The sequence below is a fragment of the Lynx rufus genome, unplaced genomic scaffold, assembly GCF_022079265.1.
Source record: "Lynx rufus isolate CCGP_SWC_20201006 ecotype Redwood Valley unplaced genomic scaffold, mLynRuf1.p SCAF_2, whole genome shotgun sequence".
In the NCBI taxonomy this organism is placed as follows: Eukaryota; Metazoa; Chordata; class Mammalia; order Carnivora; family Felidae; genus Lynx; species Lynx rufus.
Window position 1 is genome coordinate 150847822 of NW_025814834.1, and position 19478 is coordinate 150867299.

Sequence of the window (19478 nt, forward strand, 5' to 3'; positions counted from 1 at the left end):
GGCAGCTCCTCCTACTTCATTCATACGGAAAAAAACCAAAATATCCTCAATTATACTTGGTAACTAATGATTACCCCATGTGAAATATGTGGCTTAAGAGAAAGAAACCTCCTGTCTGTGTGTTACTCAAAACTTCTAGTGCCAGGATGTTGTTGGCTGATGGCCTGGAACACCTTCGCCATCTGCAGACGCTTCCCAGCCAAGGCTGTGCTCTCCCGGGCCAATGACTGAGCTGACAGCTGCAGGGACACCGTGCCTGCCAAGCTCTGCTTCCTGCAGGACTTCTCCAACAGGCTGGTTCCCTCTGGAGCTTCCTGCTGGGGTGGGCTACGACTTGGCTGAAGCTTTCCTTGCCCAATCCTGCTAACTTTATTTATTATTACTTTTTAAAGTTTACTTATTTTTGAGAGAGAGGGAGAGACAGACTGTGAGCAGGGGAGGGGCAGAGGGAGAGAGAAACCAAAGCAGGCTCCCAGCTCTGAGCTGTCGGCACAGAGCCTGATGTGGGACTCGAACCCACGAACCTCGAGATCATGACCCGAGCTGAAGTCAGACACTTAACCAACTGAGCCACCCAGGGGCCCAACCAATCCTGCTAACTTAAAAAAATTTTTTTGTTTTTTACACAGTGGGACCCTCAGTAAACCTCTGTTTTACACTCGGTCTCATTTGCTTCCTGAAAAACCCAAACTGACAGAAAATGCCATTTTCTTAGCCATATTTGGTACCAAATGATCATATGTACTAATTTGTATACAAATATATTATTAGGATTTTATATATATATTTAGGATTATACATTAATCAGGATTATAATATATACATATTGTATATATATTGTACATATATTGTACACATATATAATGTATATAAAATGTAAAACAAGTAAGATTCTCAAGGGAAGCTTTGGAATTTAGAAGTATGCTGTATGTGCATCTGTGGTGGTGGTTTTAGTTATCACAAAGTCCTGGAGGCACAAATGTGTTTCATTCCATTGCTAAACCCGCAATACAGGAGACAAGCCCTAAAACAAAGACCTATCCTGCTAACAATGCTAATATTGACCCTTTAAGAACATTCTGAGTGCCAGGCTCATATCTTTTTTGTTTTTTCAATGTTTATTCGAACTGTGAGATCATGAGCTGAACCCAAACTGGAGGCTTAACTGACTGAGCCACCCAGGCGCCTTTAGGCCCATCTTTTAATAGCCTAGGGCCCTGGCTTGACAGGCTCCTGTCTTAAAAGTTATAGGAGCTCCCAAGTTGGCGAAGGCAAGAAAGTGCGGGGAGGTTGGCAGGCCCCCCCTCCCCCCCTCCCACCCAGACCCCCCCTCCCACCCCTGATAACTTGTCCTATGCAACTCTTCCATTTGGCCACTCCTGAGTCGCATCCTTTACAATAAACTGGTGATGGTAAGTGAAGCGCTTTCCTGAGTTAGATGAGTCATTCTGGAGAAGTATCAAACTCATTATAGCTGGCTGGTCAGAACTATGTGTAGCACTCCTGGGACTTGAGACTGGCAGGCGGTGAGACTAAGCCCCTTAACTTGGGGAGACTGCACTAACTCCGGAGAGTTAGTGGGTATCAGTTTTGTCTCCAAAGGTGCACAGTATATATGAGCACAGTATGAGTTCGAGAGTTGGTGTTGGAAAAGATACCATGTATTTGGTGTTGGGGGAAAATAAAACCCTTGTTCGGTGCCAGAGGTGGTGTCAGGAAGAACCCTAGAGTCCCTTTTTCCTACTTCTTCACATGTTTAGTGACTTTACATATTTAACGAAACTGGACATTATAAATGATGTATTGTAGAGACTCTGGGTTCTCTTTTGTTCCTCTGAAAAGTGGAGTTTGTTCTATAATGTAGTTAACTTGGCTGGACTCAAACTCTAAATTTTGTCCTCTCTGTGTAGAATAGTAGCTGAAATCTCTGCTTAATTTTTCAGCTTCTAGATGCTGGTAGTTCCTTCTGGACTCTCCTGGGGTTTCCCCTAAAAATGAGTGTGTTAGTCTGCAGCCTAGGATCTTGTTAGACTTTTTATGTGGAACTGGGGTCTCAGCTTGTCTGAGGCTACCCCCTTTCCATGACTTCCCCCTGACCATTTGGTTATTCTGTCACCAACAGACCTGTATAAGCCTGGGTTTCTGTCACTTGAGCCTCCTGTGGATTAGGCAATACTTAAAGAAAAAACACTGCAAATGTGCACATCTCATCCTTCTCCCCTCCAGTTTCTGCTTACTTTAGGTCACTTTCTTGAGCCTTCAAATAGTTGTGTGTGTGTTTCTGTGTAACTCTTGTTTTCTAGATCTTATAATTATTTTCTGTGAGTTTGACCAACTTATCCCACCATTACTTAGTCACTTGTTTTTTTATTTTTAATTTTTTTAACGTTTATTTATTTTTGAGACAGAGAGAGACAGAGCATGAATGGGGGAGGGGCAGAGAGAGAGGGAGACACAGAATCGGAAGCAGGCTACAGGCTCTGAGCCATCAGCCCAGAGCCCGAGGCGGGGCTCGAACTCTCGTACCGCGAGATCGTGACCTGAGCTGAAGTCGGACGCTTAACCAACTGAGCCACCCAGGCGCCCCTAGTCACTTGTTTATAATATGAAACTGAGGTATGTTCTTGAAAGAAGTAGTATTATAAACAAACAAAAAACGAAACCAAAAAACAGTTACTATAAGTTTCTGTCATGTTTATTGCTCCTGCATATGCTTAGGTTTGAAAACCCAGCTCATTCACATGACCTCTGGGACTCCCACAATTAGAATGCCACCAGAGGTTTTACCTAATGACTGATAGTCCAAATAGCTTGTTTTTTTTAATAGGTGTGGTAAGCTGAAAGAGTGGCTCTTGAATATGAATGTTCCAAAATAAGAAAAAAAAAAAAAAAAAAAACTCTCCTGGGGTGCCTGGGTGGCTCAGTGGGTTAAGTGTCCAACTTCGACTCAGGTCATGATCTCGCAGTTCGGGAGTTCAAGGTTCATGTTGGGCTCTGTGCTGACAGCTCGGAGCCTGGAGCCTGCTTCGGATTCTGTGTCTCCTTCTCTCTTTGACCCTCCCTTGCTCACGCTCTGTCTCCCTCTCAAAAATAAAAAATGAACACTAAAAAAAAGAAAGAAAATCCCCTCCTTTATTTAGACAATTAAATATAAACTCTAAATATTATAATAGATTCTCCTAAAAATGTAATTAAGCAGGACAACCATTTAATACCCCTGCCGTTAAGAATTAACACTACTGTTCACTGCTCAATTGAATACTCTTGGTTAAACTCATCTTCCCAATGATGCTACCGGCATCATCATGATCACCTGGAGTTTGCTGAAAGTGCAGTCACAGACACCACCTTGAATTTACAGAGACAGAGCCTGCAGTCTAACAAGATCCCCAGGTGATTCATATACGCATTAACGTTGAAACACCCTAGGTAGGGTAGGTTCACAGCCTGGAGCTTCAAGTAGAAGCGTTTGTTAGCATCTTCAAAATCTTGGGTTTGGTTTTGTTTTTTGTTTTTTGTTTTTTTTTCTCTGTTTCAGGCTGAATGAGAAAGGAATTTCCAAGAGAGGAGCTACAAACAGGGGCCTTTGCTCTGGCTTCCTGATTCTTCCCTCTTAGCTCAAGTTAGGAAGTAATTCACAAGGGAGAAGTGAAGACAGCATCTTTTCGCTGGTTTCGTTTCTTGATTTCCCTGCACCCCAGTACGTGGTTTCTGAGGGTGATGCAGTGAAGGCTGGCAAAACCGTTGTCTGAGTTAAAGCCTGTAAGTACTTTTCTTTTAAAGGGTTTCTCTCTCTCCCCGCCCCCACCCCCAAATGAGCTGTTTCCCAGTTGCTTGAGAATTCTTCTGTCTCCTTTCTTATCATTTCTTTCTTTTGCAAAATACTGTTTCCCTCAGGTTTGTTATGAGTAAAATTCAGAAAGAACTCATTTCTAAAAGGGCACTCTTCCCAGAACAAAACCAGGCTTATATTAGCCTTTAAAAAACTGAATAAACCTTAAACAGTTTTAGAGTGGGAAACCTGACAGTGATATATGTACATGGGTTTATTTATTCTTGACCAGGACTACTGTAATTCCTATGCCAATTTTCCTCTTTTTTCTTATGGTTCCGGCTTCTCCTTCCCACGTCTCAGGGAGGGAATCATGAAGCTGTTCACTATCCCTCTCTAAGCATGGCAACTGAAATAAAAGAATAAAGGGTCTAAAGATAATACACAATGTGGATAATTGAGAATTGGCTATAGGCCACTTATACCCTTGAGATGGATTGTACATAGACTTCTCATTTTTAATATTCTTAGCTGGAAAAAATTTAATCACTAAAATTTGAAATGGGGAAAGAGAGACCTTAGGTTTTCTTGTTTGTTTCTCATTGTCCCATAGGAAAAGTACAGCATGCTTCCCATAAATGAATGAGTGGCAAATAGTTAATGCACTCTCTGTTCTTTTGTTTTTGTTGTTTTGTTTTGTAGCTGAGCAGAAATACATTTAATTATGTTGCTAGACAAGAAAAGGAGGCTTACTTCAAAGTCAGGCATAGCCGCACCTGATTTTCATTTCCCCTCATCAAGCAACAGAGTCCTCAAAACAGCAACCCCCTTTTAAAAGCATTGAGCCCCTGGCAATTTCGGGAGGTTTCATGGAATTATGCCTGTAGTGTGTCCCCCTAGCCTTGCCATGAGATATACAGGATGTAATTCTACCAGTTTTTCTGTATCTTTAATATCTTCTCCAGAGACCTGCTAGAACTGAAATTCTGTGAGGAGAAACTGTGTTCGTGCCTCTGGGTTTCTGGCTCTTTGTTAAAAGGCATTGTATTTGCTTTGCTGTCCTTAGCTTTGATTCCATAGTCCTTCTGGTGGCTGGCACAATGACACAGCAGGCGAGCCAGCTAAAGTGTATGACGAGTTAGCAAGGGACAGCCTGTCAAACAGCTGTTAGTCGTTAGGCATTGATGGAACATCTCTCTTTCTCTCTTTGCTCCACCTTTTAACAAACTTCACAAGAAGCCTTGACCCAGAGTAAACATAGCTATACATATATATTTTGTCTAGTTTAATGCACTCTCTTTGCATCATTGGGGAATTTTTGAACCAAACTCCCCCTAGACATAGGACACAATTTTTGAGAGTTGTTGGAATTTTCAGGATATTTAAACAGTGGGAAAATTAATGCTGTTTTCTTAAAAGTGAAAAAGCGAAACATGGGCTGTGTATGAACTTGACCAACAAATTTTTAATTTTGGAAAGAAACGGAAACCAACCTACAGGGTACCACTGGCAGACCTGTCCACCACTGGTTCCGCTCCTCTGAACTCCAATATTGACTTGAGAACTTGTCAAGCTCTTTCTCTCATTTAGAAATCCCAGGTTCCTAGTAAGTGTGTGTGTGTGGGGGGAGGGGCTTTCTGAAGACACCTCTCTCAGATCCACTAAGAGTGGAATCAATGCAGGAATTAGGGGTGAGGAATAAGATGTACAAGGATACATCTGAATCGACTTCAGGTTATTAACAAAGATCAGCATCGTCATGAACAGTATATGTCTCCTCATCTTTGTAATCATACAAAAGTAAATGAAGCAAAGAAGGGGAGTAAGGAGGAGAGAAAAAAGACTTAAATAAAAGAACCATGGTATGGGGTGCCTGGGTGGCTCAGTCGGTTGAGTGTCTGACTTCAGCTCAGGTCATGATCTCGTGGTTTGTGGATTCAAGCCCCGTCCGTGTTGGGCTCCGTGCTGACAGCTCACAGCTGGAGCCTGCTTCAGATTCTGTGTCTCCCTCTCTCTCTGCCCCTCCCCTGCTCATGCTCTGTCTCTCTTTCAAAACTAAACATTGAAAAAAAAACTATGGTAAATAAATAATTGTTAATTTTCTGTTAGGAAAACATCCTCACACACCCAACTGTATACATCTCCTAGGTCCACACTGGTGACAACAGAAAGGAAGGAAAGACTGAGGATTTGTCATATGCCCATGCATATCTGATAACTTCATATTTTCTATCGAGACACCATGTATGGAGTTGCTTTTAAGACCTATCACTATAAGTACACATACACATTTTATGTCTTATTTTAAAATTTTAAGGTACAATTTTTACCTTATAGATGCATTATTAAGAAATTCAATCAAAGGCTTGGATTGTCCGAATATCTCTTTTTCCTCCTCTGAAAATTCTCTTGGATAATATTGTGTACTGGCATTTTTGGGATATGTCCTAATACATTAAAAGATGATAGAATACCAAAAATTAGATCAAAGAAAAGTAAATATAGGTTGTGACATGTCAAAGGTTTCTTTCTGTGACAATAATAAGATACTATTTTATATTTAAATTCTATATATTGAACTTTTTCTTTATCCTAGACAGTGGATATTGACTGCCTTTTTGAAATACTTTGAATATTTATGTATTTGTTTCCAACATAATCAAGAAGTGTTTATTTTTTAAAATCTTTATTTAGATATTTTTAACTTATAGAAAAGTTGTAAGAAGGATCTAAGGAAGTCCCAAACACTCTTCACCCAGATTCATCAGTTAACAATTTGCCACATTTGTTTATCATTCTCTCCCGATTTGGTTCATTAGATCAGTGTTTCTTAACCAGTACAGTCCTACCCCAACCCCACCCCATGGGAACATTTGGTCACATCCAGAAACATTTTTGGTTGTCACAACTGGGATGTGCTACCTGCATATAGTGGGTAGACTCCAGAGATGCTGTTTAATACCCTACAATGCACAAGACAGCCTCCCACAAAAGAGATTTATCCAGCCCAAAATGTCAGTAGTGTTTGAGACTCAGAAATTCTGCTCTAAATATACAAAACTAGAAACAATTTGCATTCCAGAAATGATGGTGACATGATCTTCCTCCAGTCTGCCCTCAGTGCTCACCTCCACCCTTGAACATATCATGCTATTGCATTTGGGCACTGGCAGTCTCACCCACTAGAGTGGGTGAGCTCCTTGATCTTTTGGTATGGGGTTATAGAAAGGTCGGATGGTACAGTCATTGAGAGTGTGCACTCTGGTGATAGGCTGCCTGGTTTTGAAGCTTGGGTTTATCACTTACAAGCTTTGTGACCCTGAGCTAATTATTTAACCTCTCTGTGTCTGTTTATTCATCTCTACATGAAACTTTTAAAGTACATAGCACATAGAAGCATTGTAAATTGAATGTGTTAATACATGCAAAGTTTTTAAAATAGTGCCTAGCACATTTTAAGTGTCCAAAAAAACATTAGGTTATATTTAATCTGTGTTGAACAAATGTCAGTGAAACATCTCTGTGAGAGGCAAATATATTAAGTGAAGAGTAATCAAACAAGGAATAAAGACAGTTTTGCTTATGTTGAATAAATCATTTTTTCCCCTCCTAGTTAGCTCAGTATCAGTAGCAGAAGGCAGAGTGATAGAAAGAAAGAATGTTGGTATTGGAGCCAGAGAGACTTGGGTTCATATCTTAACTTCACCTTTTTTAATTTAAGTTTATTTATGTGTTTTGAGAGAGAAAGAGTGTGTGTGTGTGTGTGTGTGAGAGAGAGAGAGAGAGAGAGAGAAAGGGAAAGAGAGACATAGCACAAGCAGGGGAAGGGCAGAAAGAGGAGAGAGAATCCCAAGCAGGTTCCAGCATTCAGCGCAGAGCCCCATTTGGGGCTCAATCCCACTGGGATCATGACCTGAACTGAAATCAAGAGTTGGACACTAAACAGATTGAGCCACCCAGGTGACCCTTAGCTTCACCTTTTCATTTCTAGCACATATTAGTATCTTCTGGATAGGATTAAGTAAGAAATTTTATGGCACCTGTTGATCTCAGCAAAGAGGCACCCTAAGAGTCGCTCTTACTTTAACATGTGATTTGTTTTGTTATTTCTCAGCAGATCTGTTTGTGATTGCTTCAGATTTAAATTATGTCCCAAACATTGAACTTTCATTTCTCACCTCACTTTGCCTCGGCTTCTTGATTTGTAAAATGGGGATAGTGCCTACTTTAGAGGGCAGCTGTGAGAACTCAGTTGCTGTATGCCAAGCGCTTAGAAGAATACCCAGAACACTATGAACATTTGCTTTCACTGTAATTCCTCTTTGAACCTCACCATTGACCTTTCTTTACTTCTATCACAATCCTTTATCTCATCCTCTCCACCCCAAACCAGCTACCCTTCCTCATTTCCTGATCTTCCTAAGGAGAACCAGCATTCTCCCAGCCACCTAAATTGAACATTTTGATTCTTTTTTTTTTTTCATCTTATTGGTCAAGACCTTCCCTTACTTCTCATTTATTTACTCCATCTGTATCACTATAGCTGTCTGCTTGTATCGGTCTACATTCAGTGAGCGCCTGCTAAGTCTCAAGTCCTATGATGGGGTTCCTGTTGTTGGAAGTTCACTGTCCTTTCCTGAATCTGCCTCCTGAGTCTACCTCGGCTGACTCATTCTTGTCACTTTTCTGTTCCCTGGCAGAAACATAGAAGTCTCTGGCTGGCTTGGCTTAGTGTATCACCACTCTCCTTCCTGTCTCACCCCCACATCTTGGTATTTATGAATCTCTGGTGTCCTAATTCTCTGCCCAGACTTGACTACTGATCCTGTCTTTATTTTTACCTCCTTTAATTCTGACCTGTCTCTTTACCTGACTGCCTTGTTTCTGGCCCATTTCTTATTCAGACCCCTGGGATCTATGTATATGTGCCCTGACTTTACCAGTGCATTTTTATGGCTTCTGACTTGGTTTATATAAATTTGAAAAGCGTGTTTTTTAGTTCACTCTACACTCCTGATTCCTGATTCTCCTCGTCATATATTTCATATAGGATTTCAGCATATTTCACGGCTCTCCTCTTAACACTGAACTCATCAGGCATCTGTTCTGTACATTCTTCTTTAACTTGATCCATCTCTTCCCCCTTCTTCCATTCCCTGTTTCCCTCCATCTGATAAATGGGTTTTGGGAAATATCCTAGGAGTTGAGGATGTGGAAATAAATAAATCGGACAAAGTTCCTGTCTCATGGAGCTTGAATTTTAAGGCAGGGGCAGGAGGGAAGGTGAGAGAAGAATGACAATGACAAACACATATCAAGTGGTGATAATAACGTGAAGAGAAATAGAGTTAGGGGGTGGATAGTAATGGCGGTAGTTGCTTTTATAGATGGCCCCCAACTTATGCTTCCTTCCACGTGTGATTTTTCTTTCCTACAGGATGGTGTGAAAGCAATATGCATTCAGTAGAAACTGTACTTTGAATTTTGAATTTGATATTTTCCTGGGCTAGTGATATGCTGTATGATCCTCTCTCGTGATGCTGGGCAGTGGCAGCGAGCCTCAGCCCCCGGTCAGCCACAGGGTCACGAGGGTAAGCAACCCATACACTGACAGCCATTGTGTACCCACACAATCATCCTGGTTTTCACTTTCAGTATTTAATAAATTACGTGAGATAGTCAACACTTTATTATAAAATAGGTTTGTGTCAGGTGATTTTACCCAAATGTAGCCTAATGTAAGTGTTCTGAGCACATTTAAAGTAGGCAAAGCTATGACGTTTGGTAGGTTAGATGTGTTAAATAAATTTTCAACTTAGGATATTTTCAACTTACCATGGGTTTGTTGGGACATAACCTCATCATCTGTCATGGAAGATCTGTATATAGGAATTTCAGAGAATGCCTCATTCAAGCAGAAATCTGGATGGAGGAGGGAATGAGCCCTAAGGATGTCTGGGAAAAGAGTAGCCTGGAAGCTATGAGTATGATTGGTGAATTGAAGGAACAAGGAAGCCAGTGTGGCTGGAATAGATGAGGGAAAACAGGCAGAGAGAATCTAGACCATGTGCAGCCTTGTAGGTTCCTGTAGGATGGGAAGCCATTGAAGGGTTTTGATCAGTGACGTTATCTTACATTTTAAGAGGATTACTCTGGCTCTCTATGGAGAATAGAATGCAGAAGGGAAAGAGTGGATAGAAGTAAGCCAGTTAGGAGGCATTACAATAACCTAGGCAAGTGGTGAAGATGGCTTAGTCCAAGGTGATAGCAGTGGATATATTTTGAAGATAGACCCAAGAAAATCCAAAGTTTTGGGTCTGAGTAATTACAAGAATATCATTGTCATTTACTGGGATGAGGGAAATTCAGTGAATCTCAGTTTTAGAGTTAAAAGGAAAACATTTGTTGTTGGGCATGTTAAACTCAAGAGACATATTAGAAATTCAAGTAAGTAGATAAGTAAATGAGTTCAGGTAAGAAATTGGGGCTGAAGGCATAGACCTGGGAGTCCTTAGCAATAACAGACAATAGATTAATATCATAGGACTCTATAAATTCACCCAGGGATTAAGTATAGTTAGAGAAAAAAAAAAAACATCAAAAGGAGTAAGCCTTCGGGTCCCCTAATATTTACAGGCTGGGAGGAAGGGATCCAGTAAAAGAGATTGGGAAGGAGCTGCCAATAAGTTAGAATGGGTACAATGAGTGTCATCCATAACACTTACTGGAAAGCTGTGCTTTAAGGAGAAATGGTCAACCACGTTAAGTAGTGCTGAGAAGTGGAGAAAAAGAAGGTCTGAACATTGGATTAGGCAATCAGACAAGTGGAAGTCTTTGGTGACCTTGTGAAGACTGGCATGGGCTCAAAACAAAATGGCTGAAGAGAGAGTGGAACTAGAGAATACGGACAAGGAAGAGTTTTGTTATAAAGAAAAGCAAAGACCTTGGAATAGCTAGAGACGTCAAAAAAGTTGGGTTTTGTTTGTTTTAATGATGGGAGTTATGGCATTTTGTATTTACACATGTCTCCTTTCCACCCTTTCTTCCGTGCCTACTGCCACCATCTTAATTTAGACACTGGCCACATTTTGCCTGTTTAACTACAATGGTCTCCTACTTGGCCAATGTTCTCAACTCCAGGCTTTTTTTCCCTCTGCTCTCATCTTATGCTTGACTCATCTTATTTAAATAGCCCTATCATCCTGCCTCTCCCTTGCTTCAGAACTTTCCAAAGTTCCTTACTGTATGCCACAGGGAATCCACTTCTCTGTCTGCCTCTGCTACTCACTCTACTCTCCCCAGGCTGGTGTCCTTGTTGTCCCATGCAGACTCTGGTCTTCCCACCCCCTTGAACTGTTCAAGTCTTTTTAAAAATTTGGGCTGTTTTTCCTTTCCCCATATCTCTAAACCATATTCAGCATCTGTGGCTTATCTTCCATAAATCTAAAATTATTTTAAAATAAACAGTATTTTTTAAATCCTAAAAAAAAAAAATGCATGGTTTAGCTAAGTATATTTTCAGACTTATACAACCTTCAAAGACTAACTCAAGTCCCCAAAGCATTCTTTCAGCAATCCATTTCACATCAGTTCACTCACTGGATTAATTTTAATGAAGAGTTTGATGTGTGAAATGATCTGGGTAGTCTCAAAGTGCTCTGGATCCAAGGCAGGCAGACAGGGAAGCAGAGGAGTACAGTGTGTGTCATCAGCGCTACAGTAAAGATCCCTCTAAACTCTAGCGGGGACCCAGAGGAGGGAGAGATCAACTCTACCAGATGTTTCCAGGAAATCACAGAGGAAGGGGCACCGAAGTGGACCTTGAAGGGTAGAGAGGTGTTCTCCAGGTTCGCCATTTTATACAGAGGAGCAGCATGGGCAAAGGCAGGGAGATATGGAAGAGCAGATATTCTGGGAGCTGGAAGCAGCTCATGGAGGCAGAGCATAAAGAGCTTGTTTCAGAACAGGGGACAAGGCTGGAGTGGCAGGCAATGCCTTGTAATGGAGGAAGGAGGACCTAATGCCATCCTAAGGGCTCTGGATGTGGTGGGGTGCTAAAGAAGAGATTTAGGCAGTGACATAACACAATCTGATTTGATATGTAAGAATGACCACTTAGGTGGTGGAATAGAGCAGTGAGGAGGAGAAGGCGAGAGAAAACCAGGGCCCTTCTCTGGTTGTCTGGTTGTTGATTATTAACAACATTAGTTATTTTCCCACTCCATAGTGGTTACAGTCTTATATACTTGTATCTCATTTTCCTATTGAGATTTTAAAAGGTGTTGATGAGTAGATCTTCCTGAATTGAGTCACTCTGTGAAGACCTAGGTCATCACTGTCAAGCCATTTCTATTTATGATAAAGTCTTTCAAAAATAATCACAGATGTTGCTAGATTTTACTGTACTTGCCTTTGAAAATATACAACCCCATCACATACTTACCATCTTGTTTGAGTACTTGTGTCCTTGACTTTGGGGACGACTTGCATGCCAACATCTTTCTCAAGTTGCTTAACGATAAAATTTTTATCTGGGTAGGCTGTACATTCAATATAGGCATCTTTTACGCTGGAAGCATTTTGGTCCCTGAACTTAACTGGCGCACCAAATTCACTTCGTTTTCGAGAAATCATATATGTAATCTGCAACACGTGTAAACAGTAAAAGGAACATAATCAAGTCCCTGGAAAAATGGATGTGGGGTAGACAATACTGGTGCTCTGCTCAGATCCTCTAAAATCTCTCCCTCTACTTTCTGTTTACCTCTCCACTTCTGTGTTTTCCATTTCCAGGGCCACCACCTACTGTTCTTCTGCAGAGCACTGCTCTGGGGCTACTGGGACCACGTTGGTACAAAGGTACAAAGAATAGAGACTGCCAGTTTACATCTTGACCACTGTTGGACTGGCAGGAGACATATGGAAGCCCATCTCCTTTACTTGTGTTTGGGACAATTCAGGTGTAATTTACACCCAGAGTTCCCTGAGGGGTTCAAGCTAAAGCCTTTCCTCTACTGGACTTTTGCCTGAGATAGCATCCTTTGTAGGACTTCTGCTATGTCCGTGTCCTGCTGCTTTTCCTATTCTTCTATGGAACTTTCATAATAAATCACCCACACGCAAATGTTCTTTTCAGGGGCTGCTCTGGGTATGCGTAGGGCTGCCATAACCAAGTGCCACAGTCTGGGTGGCTTAAAACAACAGGAATTTATTTTAACTATTTTCATAGGTGTGGAGGCTGAAAGTCTGAGATCAAGGTGTTGAGGGGTTGGCTCCTCTTAAGGGCTCTGAGGGAGAATCTGTTCCTTGCCTCTCTCCTAGCTTCTGAAGATGGCCAGAAATCCTTGCTGTTCTCTGGTTTGTGGATATATCACTCCGGTTTCTGCTCCCTTCTTCATGTGGTGTTCTCTCTGTGTCTTTGCATAGCCATCTTTTTAATAAAGACTCCAGCCATATTGGATTAGCATCCCCCGGTTCCTAAATAGGGTAATATTCTGAGATAGTGGACATTAGGACTTCAGCATATCTGTTTTGGGGACTACAATTCAACCCATAATACCCACATATCCAAAACAATAACCATTCTTCTATCAAAGGAAAAGCCACATCCGTGCTGGCAAACATAGCAAACCTTCCAGATCCCTCAGGAATAAGTGTTGTTGAGCATTACAGAGAGGTAATGCACTGAAGATCATATCAGCCCTCTGACCTGCTTTGCAGATTCCTTAACCGATTCTTCATCAATTTCTTTTTCACTGCCCAAAGAAACCCATGGTTTAGAGATAGGTGGTTTATAAATATATAAATCTTCAGAAGTATGCTCTTTATATTCTTCCTGTTCTTCTGGTACTTCTGGGCGCTAGAGTAAAATAAATAGCACTCTAAAATACATGACCCAAAGTAGATTATAGCTGCATGCACCTATTCTGCAATAAACTTTACACTTGTATAAATTCATTAAGCACTTACTTATTTTCTTTTGTATTTGTTCATGTTTTTCAATTAGGAGAAGAAAATTAAACAAAAGGGAAAAAGCCCATTTAATCTTCACAACAGCCCTGGAAATAGATCCTGTTGGTGCCACCACTTTGTGGACTAGTGGTTCAGTAACTTACCCAAAGTCATGGAGATGGCAAAAGGAGAGCCAGAAATACGGGTCAAAGAGTAGCCAAGAGCAATATTACTCCAGATTCATTGTTTCTACTCTCATTGGGTCAATGAAGGGCACATAAGTGGAGTACATGTTACTCTGAGATATTTGATTTAGTTCATCTGACATTTACTGCTTACCTACTCCAGGTACCTACTCTAGGCCCCAGGGAAAGAGAGCAGAACAAGAATAATCATAACCATGTATAGATCTCCCCCAGAGGTATTTCTTTCTTCTGACAATCAACAAAATGCAAGGACTGGGGGTTTGCTTACATTTAAATAGTTTTCTTTGCCTTCTTCTGTTCCAATAAGATAAAAGTTAAGTCCATATCTGAAGTCTTTGTCATAAACAACCAGAAGCTCATCTCCAGGATATTCCTACAGGAATATAATCAAAAGGGAAGGTCAGTTTTCATTCAGGTTATTCATACACAAAACTGTTATTTTTCTAATCAATCATGAAAGATAGCCAGAGTGCTAATCTATGGCTCATAATCCCAGATTGCACACTTATTTTATATAAATTAACAAAGCTCTTAAAACTAAGTGGTTCTAGGGAAATTTACCATGCAATTTTATTTCTAATGGGGAAAAAAAAGCATTCCTTGTATTTGGTATTGATACTCTGTATGTTTGGAGACATATCAGGACTAAGATTATGAATAAAAAATTAAAGCAACACCTGGGTGGCTTAGCTGGTTAAGCATCTAACTCTTGATTTCGGTTCAGGTCATGATCTCATGATTTGTGGGATTGAGCCCCGCTTTGGGCTCCATGCTGAGTGTGAGGCTGCTTAAGATTTTCTCTCCCTCTCCCTCTGCCCCTCCACTGCTTGTGCTCTCTTTCTCTCTCAAATAAAAAAAAAATTAAATCTGTATGGGAAAATAAGGGTAGATTCCTATTCTAGTTGAAATTGGGAAGGATGAACTTTTCTGGGTGTAAAGTAATAATCAGTCACTGATAGGTGTTTGCTTTTCACAGATCATTGAGCAGGATCCCAAAGGAGGTATGGACAACCTAGCATTTGCTCAAAGTAATGGAGGTGGGGAATACCAGATTTGAACTCAACAAGCTCTCTAACTTTTATTATTATGTATCAGAAGCCTCTTGGGTGGGACTGAAAAATAAAGAGAGATGTTGTACTTACCTGGATAACTTTTTTGACTGGGTAGAAATCAGACACTGCAGCTCTGTTTTTAAAGTCTGCTAAAATATCTTCTTTTTTGATAAGTTTATAAGGTTTTTCATCTGTGACATCTTCATCTATTCGGCAGTTAAATATTTCCTGGGTCTGGGTAGTTAACACTAAAGGATAAATTTCTGGATGACCTGGGGAAGGAAAAGTAGACTTGGGACATTAAATATTACCACTTAAGATATTAAGAGGCAACATGCAATTGTTTGCTTTAAATAATTGTCTTGGCCAAAATTTTGAAAGGCTTTTTTTTAATGTTTATTTATTTATTCTGACAGGGGGCAGAGGGGCAGAGAGAAAGGGAGAGAGAAAATCTGACAGTGCAGAGCCTGACGTGGGACTTGATCCCACAAAATTCGAGATCATGACCTGAGCTTAAATCAAGAGTTGGATGCTCAACTGACTGAGCCACCCAGGTACCCCTCATTGTTCTTTTTTTCTTTAAGTAAGTATGTCCATTACAGAAAATGTAAAATAAATAAATAAATGAAAAGAAGAAACTAACAATTACCCGGAATTACTACCTCTCAAGTGAGAACGTCTGTTAAGAGTTTGCTCTTTTTCCCCTCTCTCAATCCGTCTTCTCATTGTCTTATCCTTCTTATCACCATCAGCTTCCACAGTCCTAGTCTCAGCTCTGCATCTACCCCCAAAACTCCTTCCCCCACAGGGTCCCAGAGCCCACCCCCTTCTTCTCCAGATCCTACACACTTGGGTGTCCTGACATCTTTTCTCCTACTGTTCAACAGATGTGCCAACAAGGGGAGAAATGCATGTGGCCTCTAAAATGGAGTTTGGGGCTTACTTTCCCATAGAAATATTTATCGCCCTGACCAAAAGAAATACTTACCTCCCATCCTAGTGGCTCTATGATACAATTATCCAGGTAATTTAGGAGGGTTTTAATGACTGTGTGCATAACATTGATGATATGTGGAAATATATTCCAAATAGCAATCAGTTGGTACAATAAACATTTGGAATACAAATTGTTCACAAATTAGGAACAAACTGCCATTTTTATCTCCCTGAGAGTTGGAAATGGGGGAAGCTGGGATCCAAAGTAAGGTCCCTGCACTCTTAGTACGATGCTATACTTTCTCTGTGTGAACACAGAGCACTGGAGAGGGTCCTGCTCCTTCCTCCACACCGTCAGGGAGGTAACAGAGATTATATTCCATAGGATGCAGTGAGCGGCATTTATTTCCCTAGAAGCCTGATAGAGCAGGAGCCAAAGACAGACTTCAGCTCTATGTAACTCACTCCTCAGAGTCTTACTGTGTGTACAGGGAAGAGCCCTAACAACACAGACCATAGCTGATACATCAATTGCCCTACATATTGAAACACAGGTAATTTAAATAACTACCATGTATTGTTTTTTTTTACATTTTGGTTGCTGTTTACTTTTTAAAAAGCAGTTTTATTGAGATATAATTGGCAAACAATAAACTGTATATGTTTAAAGTCTACAATTTGATAAATATATGCATATACCCATGAAACTACCACCACAATTGAGCTAAATATACCCATAATCCCTAAAAGTTTCTTCCTGTCCCTCCCTCTGTACCCCTCCCCCTTACCCCTAGGCAATCACTGATTTGTTTTCTATTACTATAGCTGAGTTTGCTTTTTATGGAATATTATAAATATAATTACACAGTATGTATTGTTTTGTTTTGTTTTATACAGAGCGCAAGTAGGGAAGAGGGGCAGAGGGAGAGAGAGAGAGAGAGAAGAGCGAGAGAATCTTAAGCAGGCTCCACACTGAGCATGGAGCCCCATGTGGAGCTTGATCCCACTACCCTGGGATCATGAGCTGAGCCAAAACCAAGAGTTGGACGTGGGGTGCCTGGGTGGTTCAGATGGTTAAGTGTCTGACTTAGGCTCAGGTCATGATCTCGTGGTTTGTGGGTTCCAGCCCCACATCGGGCTCTGTGCTGAGAGCTCAGAGCCTGGATCCTGCTTCGGATTCCGTGTCTCCCTCTCTCTCTGCCCCTCCCCTGCTCACACTCTGTGTGTGTGTGTCTCTCTCTCTCTCTCAAAAATAAACATTAAAAAAAAAAAAGAGTTGGATGCTTAACTGACTGAGCTACCCAGGCATCCCTACATAGTGTGTAATTTTGTTTATCTTCTTTTATTCAGCATAATTATTTTGAGTTTCATTCATGTTGGTGCATTTAGAAATGGTTCATTCCTTTACATTTCTGACTGGCGTGCCATAAAAGAAAAGATCAACTAGGCAAAGATTTCTTAAGATTTATGGCTTTGGATGTTGTATCTAGGATATCTTTGCCTAATCTGAGGTCACAAAGATTTTCTCCTATATTTTCTTCTAGAAGTTTTATAATACCTGGTTTTATAGTAAGGTCTATGATCCATTTTAAGTTAATTTTTGTATATGGTATGAGGTACAGATTAAAGATCTTTTTTTTTTTTAAGTGTAGATATATAGGTGTTCCAGCATCATTTGTTGAAAAGACTATCCTTTCTCCACTGAATTGCCTTTGCACTTTTTTTTGAAAATCTGTTGACCGTATATATGTCAGCCTACTTTGGGAGTCTTCATTCTCATTCATCGATCTATTTCTTTATCTTTATGGCATCTTTTAAAAATAGCAGCAACAGTTAACATGAACCTTCTTTGCAACATCCCCATAAAAGGAAGTGTGTGGGTACCACCTAATTTAAGTTCTGTAACCATCTCCAAAGTATTGCTACCTTGTTTTTCAGATGAGAAAGCAGAGGCTCAGAGAGGGGAAGTCATTTGTGACCACCCAGTTATTAAGTGGAAGAATTATGAATTGAGACAGGTCTGATTCCAAAACCTGTACTATTAATCACTAGTGGTAAACAGAATAGAGCCGCCCCCCTGCCCCACCCCCTAAAGATGTCCATGTCCTAATCCCCGAAACCTGTGAATATGTTACCTTATATGACAAAAGGGACTTCCAGATGTGATTAAGTTAAGGAACTTGAGATGAGGAGACCACTGGGCCCCTGAGAGGGACCCAAGGTAACCACAAGGGTCCTTATAAGAAGAAGGCAGGGGGACCAAAGTCAAGGAAGGAGATGTGACAAAGAGGCAGAGGTCAAAGAGATAGAAAGATTAGGAAATGCTATCCTGCTGGTTTTGAAAGTAGTGGAAAGTGGCAACAGTCGATGAATGCAGGGGGCTTTTAGCTGAAAAAGGCAAGGAAGTGGATCCTCCCCTCAAAGCCTCCAGAAGGAACCAATCCTGTTAATACGTTTCCTTTAACCCAGTGACAGTAATGTCAGACTCCTGGTTTCCAAAACTGTAAGATAATAAGCCATTTAAATATTCAGTGTTTTAAGTCAATACATTTGTGGTAGTTATAGCAGCTATAGACAACTAAGACACCACTGATACTCTAACCTGTATTAAAAAGCATGACTTATAATTTGGGGTAAATTATTTAACTTCTGGGAATCACAGCATCTCTGTCTCTGTAATGGCCATAAACAATGCTTACTTCACAGAGATAAACGGATGAGAGGGGTGTGCCTGGCACAGAGCTGTTGTTCTGTAAATGTTAGCTCCATGTAAAAACTACATTTATTCTCCAGGAACCTCTAGACATTGCCCTGTAGACCCTTAGACAACAGTTTTTTAGTCTGTCTGTTGATCCTTGGTTCTTAGAAGGAAAGGGAATCCTAATTCCCTGAGGCATGAGCCACAAGCGCTGAGTGACAGTTGACAATGTCAGGACCCCACAGCAAGGAATTCAGAGGGATCCTTATGTTTCCCTGAGGAAGATCTGGGGGAAGAAGAGAGATGTTCTAGTATAAGGTAAATCAAAACCTATCCTCAGGTCTCACTGCTGTGTACTGAGGTGTTGTTTTTTTTTTCCTCCTTAAATAAATCCATTTTTTCTCCTTAAATAATCTATTTTTTAGTCCATTTACTTTCTGCTGAAACCCTGTCATACCCCATTCTCATGTTTGTGGACTTCCTTACCAGTTAATTCATGTAGTCAAGAAATATTTACTGGGCAACTACTATGTGAAAAGCACGGTGTTGGTAGTAGGGTTGGACTATCTAGAGGAAGGGACAGAAATTAGGCAGATATACTCAGAAATACTTAAGTACAGATTGTGACAAGTGCTATTTAGGAGAAAACAGGGTGAAAGTAGAACTTAGAATGAAGAGAATGGGAGTGGTGGTGGTCTATTTAGATGAGAAGAATAGAGAAAGCCACTTATTCAACAAATCAGCAAATATTTGTCGAATGGTTATTATGTGTCAAGATCTGCTGAGCAAGAGCGTTTCTGTTCTCCTGGAGTACTTGTGTTCGTGTGTGTGTGTGTGTGTGTGTGTGTGTGTGTGTGTGAGAG

General features: G+C 40.7%; 1 protein-coding gene across 1 annotated transcript in view; it reads right to left on the reverse strand.

Moving 5' to 3' along the window:
- Window positions 1–19478, reverse strand: part of DNAI3 (dynein axonemal intermediate chain 3) — a 71537-nt gene that overhangs the window by 49073 nt on the left and 2986 nt on the right. Inside the window, exons 3-7 of the mRNA XM_047086037.1 lie at window positions 15072–15253; window positions 14198–14302; window positions 13482–13631; window positions 12216–12415; window positions 6103–6219 (exon numbers count right to left, since the gene is read on the reverse strand). Of these exons, the coding sequence (XP_046941993.1) occupies window positions 6103–6219; window positions 12216–12415; window positions 13482–13631; window positions 14198–14302; window positions 15072–15253 (754 nt within the window). The remainder of the gene's footprint in view (window positions 1–6102; window positions 6220–12215; window positions 12416–13481; window positions 13632–14197; window positions 14303–15071; window positions 15254–19478) is intronic.